At 58.4% G+C, this 4,815-nt stretch overlaps 2 protein-coding genes across 2 annotated transcripts; both read right to left on the reverse strand.

Moving 5' to 3' along the window:
* Nucleotides 1-173: 173 nt before the first annotated feature.
* Nucleotides 174-2,252, reverse strand: LBRM_29_0160 (conserved hypothetical protein; the record flags this gene model as incomplete). Its single annotated transcript, XM_001566314.2, has 1 exon — nt 174-2,252. One exon carries the CDS (start codon nt 2,250-2,252, stop codon nt 174-176), a length of 2,079 nt encoding a protein of 692 aa, XP_001566364.2.
* An 853-nt stretch (nt 2,253-3,105) lies between these two features.
* On the reverse strand, nt 3,106-4,815 carry LBRM_29_0170 (conserved hypothetical protein; the record flags this gene model as incomplete). Its single annotated transcript, XM_001566315.1, has 1 exon — nt 3,106-4,815. The coding sequence occupies one exon, from the start codon at nt 4,813-4,815 to the stop codon at nt 3,106-3,108; it is 1,710 nt and encodes a 569-aa protein (XP_001566365.1).

Raw genomic sequence — 4,815 nt, forward strand, 5'->3', positions numbered from 1 at the left:
TACCCCCCCCCCCCCACCACCACCGCCCTGCCCGCTCATTCTTCGAAAGGATTTTGTACGCACAGCGACTTCTAGTGTAGAGTTCTACGGCAGTGACCACTGGAGGGACCAAAACAGAAAGAAGCTCTCACATCGGAAACGGTACAGCGCACGCACCCCCGCTACGCACCTCCTCACTCCTTGAGTGTCAGGTACAGTTTCTTCAGCTGCCGTGCCTCCCAACGAACGGTGTTACGCGGCGACGTGTCCTGCTTGGATGGGTCGGGGTGGACGAAGGCGAAAACCTTCTCGCCGTGCAAGTCGGCTTGGTCAAAGAAGAAGAGGATTTCTTCGAAAGAGGAATCCTTCAGGGCTACCATGTGCTTTGCCAGATTCATGGCCAGCGCGAGGAAACACCTTTTAGCATAGAACCACGTGTCCGTCATGATCTTACGGTCGTATGGCTCCAGCGACTTGATGATGCGGGAGATGCCAAACTCGAAGTTCCCCTTGGAGCAGTAGAGGGTTCCGATAACCAAGTTCACAATACACAAGTGCAGCGGCTGTTTGGAGGGGTCCTCGTAAGTCAGCCGCTCCTCCGCTCGCTCGATGCGGCGCATGATCTCCTCTGCCTGCTCGTTCTGCGCGGTCATGATGTACGAGACGCAGAGGTTCGCGAGCACAATAGCGCTGCAGCTCAGAATGCTATCCCGGTTTGCCTCTACCACAGGCAAGTAGTACCGGATCGCCTCCTTGAATTTAGTCTCCTGCATGAAGAAGACATGCGCCACGTTCTGCTTCCATACGTCGTTCTCGGAGCAGAAGTCGGCCGACTGGCGGAAGAGCTGCTCCACCATCGGGTAGTTCTCCATTTCCCAGTAGATGTTCGCCTGCGCCATGAGAACGGGGATGTACTCCTCCAAGGTGACGTCGTAGGTGCGCACCGCCATCCTCGCAACCGCCGCGTCCTGACTCTGGTCGGCCTCCTGAATGCGGCGCGTCAAATGGCGCAGCTGCTGTACCATCTTCTGTGCGAGAACGTCGAACTTGCGGTACGCCTCCGCCGGCGAGGTTTGGGCCGTGATGAGGCCGTCGAGGAAGTCGTAGAGCGATTGATTGTTCTGCGAGAGGTACTGCCACGCAAGGTGCGGGTTCTCCGCTAGTACGTCCGCGGCCAGGTCGTAGTACTGGTATTTGCAGTAGAAGAGAAGCAAATTTTGAAACGTCTCGGGCGGGAAGGGCGGGTTCTGGAGTAAGAAGTTGAACTTCTTGAACGCGTTCGTCGGGTTCTCGTCCATGTTGATGAGGGCAGTGTTGTGCAGTGTGACAGGGTCGAGCTCTTCATCGGTGCGGGGCGGCATGTCCGTGAGTGCCTCCTTCGAGGCCTGCATGTTCTTCGAGACATACTCGATGGCCGCCTTGAGATTAAAGGCCTCGATGAGGGCCGTATCCCTCAGAAGTTGTGTGTTGCCCACTGAGCGGGCCTCGCCTCCCTCGGTGTTCGTGCCAATGTTCAGCTCCGGGTGCCCTTCGACACCACGGTCAATGATCTCAGCTAAGTGCCGCAGGGCTGGACCGTACTGCTCCATCTTGTAGTACATGAGCGCCATGTTGTACGTCAGTGCCGCCGAAAAACCGATGGTGCTCTGTGCCTCCTTGAACTTTTCTAGCGCCTCCTCGTGGCTCCCCTCCTTACTCAGCACGCAGGCGCGCAGCACGAGCATGTCTGTGTCGGTCGACGGGGCCTGCTCGAGGAATGATTTCGTTTGTGGGATGTCCTCCTGCTCATACGCGATGGCCGCCTGTAACTTATTGACGGCGATCTGATTCTGCGGCGAGGTGATCACAGTACACAGGCGGTTGCTCTCCGCGTAGGCGCCGGCCTTGTACAGGGACTGGGCGTAGTACACACGGTACTCTTCAATGCTGGGGCAGATCTTCGTAAGCTGCTCGTAGAGACTGGCGGCTTCACCGTAGTCACCCATCATGTAGTAGCAGTACGCCATGAGCGACACAGCAGCGCGGCTGCGCGGAAACTCCTCCAGCTGCGTCGCCAGTAGCTCCACCGCCTCTTCGTACTGGTGGTCGCGGATGTAGCCATAGACAGTAGAGGTGAACGTGCCCTCCTGCACCTGTGCCTGGATACGGCCGAGAGTGGTGCCGCCACCCATCGTCGTCGTCGGCCGCACCGATCCAGTATGAGAAGAACCTGTGGCAGAGAAAGCCGTCCCCGTCGTCGGCGGACGCATGCCCGTGATGGGGCGCACAGACATCGTTCCGTTGTCGTCGCAACTGGGGAAAAGAAAGAATGACGTCAAGAGCAATGAACAGAGAATCAGAGGGAGAGTGGTGAGGCAGATGTCCAGTGCTTGTTGGGGTTGGCGTGTGGGCACTATACCGCTTTCAGCTGTGCGGGCTGAAGGACAGTAAAGAAAAAAAAACGCAAACAACGATGGGTTAAAGATAGGCGATAGCCTGCGACTGGAGCGCATTGCAGAGGGGGTAGCCACATAGAGCGTAGAAGGGGGAAAGGGGGAGAAGTGAGAAAAGATAGCAGCAGAAGGGGTCTTTAAAGCCTCAAGAGAACGCAGATGCTGGTGAGCAATGCAAGTTCTTCACAAGAGCGAGAACGCTGGCCTTCAATCTTGGCAGTGTGCACGTGCTGGCACCGCCCCCCTCCTCGAAGTTCGGGTCGGCGTACAGTATCCCATATGGTGTTGCTAGAGGGACGCCCTTTGAGGACTGAAACGGCGCTCCGTCAAAGTCGCCCTCGGCCTTGATATCTTCGCTCTCTCTTCTTCACACCCCTCACCAATCCGCGTGCACGCTTCCTACACAGCCGCAGAAGGGGTACTCAGTCATCGTTTGTATAGCTGCCGTGGGTAGCGAAGACATGGAGAAATGAGGAGAAAGTGAGAGATTAAGGCTCAGGTAACCTTGACGGTGGTGCTGGCCCTTCGCTTGCTTCCGTACTTCAACAGTTGGTGTCGTGATTCTGAAGGCAGTGAAGAACAACACGCGCACTTTGGCTGCAGCTCGAGCGAGCCGTTCGGAGTCCAAACAAAAAAAAAAAACGAGAACAAAGCGCGGTGCCGCTCTCCACACGATGCAGCGGGCGCCACGGCCTCATACGAGGGCCACGGACTGCTCGTCCTTGCGCCTGCGAGTGGTCATTTGAACAAACCTCAAGTGCTTCCCTTCCAGGTTGTAGTAGCGATGCCAGACCACAAGCATCGTCAGCGTCACCCCGCACGTATGCAGACTCAGCAATGCAAGCACTGTGGGAGCCATGCTCGTCGTCACCACGGCGGCAGGGGAAGCGCTCGACGACACCGCCCGCCTCAAGGCCAAAGCAGTCGTAGCCTTCGGCGTCATAGAAGCCGCCCGAGGGTTTGCGGTGCTGCTGGTGGTGGCGGTTGAGACCACTGCAACACCCTCAAACGCATGCGTGAAGGCGAGCAGCAAGAGCGCTGTGATGCGGCCGAGTGACTCCATCGGCGCTGTAACAACAGCACAGAGTCGCTCTGACCACGCCGCCATTGGTGCCGCACGGTCGAAGATAACGACATCCTCTTCCACCACATCCTCTTGCGCCAGGTCAAGCACGGCACGCACACTATCGAGCAGAAGACGCAGCAGTGTCAGCAGCACCGCACACAGCCATATCGCGGCAACTGAACTGGCTGCAGTGCTGCCCTCTCCAAATGTCGACGCGGCCGCCACATCAGCCGCTCCCCGGGTGAGGAAGGCTGCCATCAGCGATACAAGGCTCAGCGCAAACATACCGAGCAGCATTACGAGCACGAGGCACTTCTTTCCCACCACATTGACGCCTGCGGCGTGCATCGGCGCGAGGAAAGACGGCGCTGCAACAACAAGAGTCAGGATGACCGCCCGCACCGACGCCGACAGGTGGGGCGCACAGCCCAATGTGAGGAGGAGATGAAAGAACCCAACCACAGCTGCATGAGCATAACAGTGCAACCCACGTACGACCAGGAACGCTCTCATTGAACGCCGCTGCCACGTCTGCCGCACAAAGGTGTGAAACTCCACCATCGCAGCATCCCCGAACCCAGAGACGGAGCGCGAGCCCACGCTGCACTCCTCTCGCGCCGCGCTCAGTGCGCCCTCTCCGTGCCCGCTGCGTCGCCATCGTTGCGCGCCACTGAAGACACACACGGCCGCGATGCACAAAGCGAGAAGGTACCAATGAAACCCGCGAAGGGGCTCCCTCTTTGGAGAGGAGCCGTCGTACAGCAGCGCGGCGACGAGCACCACTACAGCAGCGCCACCCGACGCGGCACGCGACGCAAGTTGCACCCACGGCTCTTCCTTGGGTCGCTGCGCCGCCATTTCGCGCGCTGCGTTCTGAGCAAATGCGGTGCAGCGATCCGAGAAGATACTAAAGACTGCGGTCGCCAGTGTAAAAGACACGGCTGACGGCACGAGAGGGAGTCGCAGCACCCACCACGACACGCCAAACACAAACGTGAAACGATGTTCATTTGACCCCAGACACTGCTGTGGTGCCAGTCGCCACGCGCGTGCGGCGACAGATGAGAATGCGACGACGCCGGCTCGATCAAGGGCACTGCAAACTATGTACACCAGCTGAGCGGCAATGAGAGCACAAAGGCCTAGTTTGGACATACGCAAGCGCCATCCACGCATGTCGGTGGGACCTGCCGTGTTCACATTGGGCGTGTCCACGACGAGTAGGAAGCCATGTACGTAGTATTCAGTAAAGAGAGCCACAAAGACGATGTGCAGAGACTGCACAACGCAGCTGTGCGTCCCGAGCAGCAAAAGACCTCGCCGAGTACTCGCCGCCAT

This window comes from Leishmania braziliensis, chromosome 29 (assembly GCF_000002845.2).
Source record: "Leishmania braziliensis MHOM/BR/75/M2904 complete genome, chromosome 29".
In the NCBI taxonomy this organism is placed as follows: Eukaryota; Euglenozoa; class Kinetoplastea; order Trypanosomatida; family Trypanosomatidae; genus Leishmania; species Leishmania braziliensis.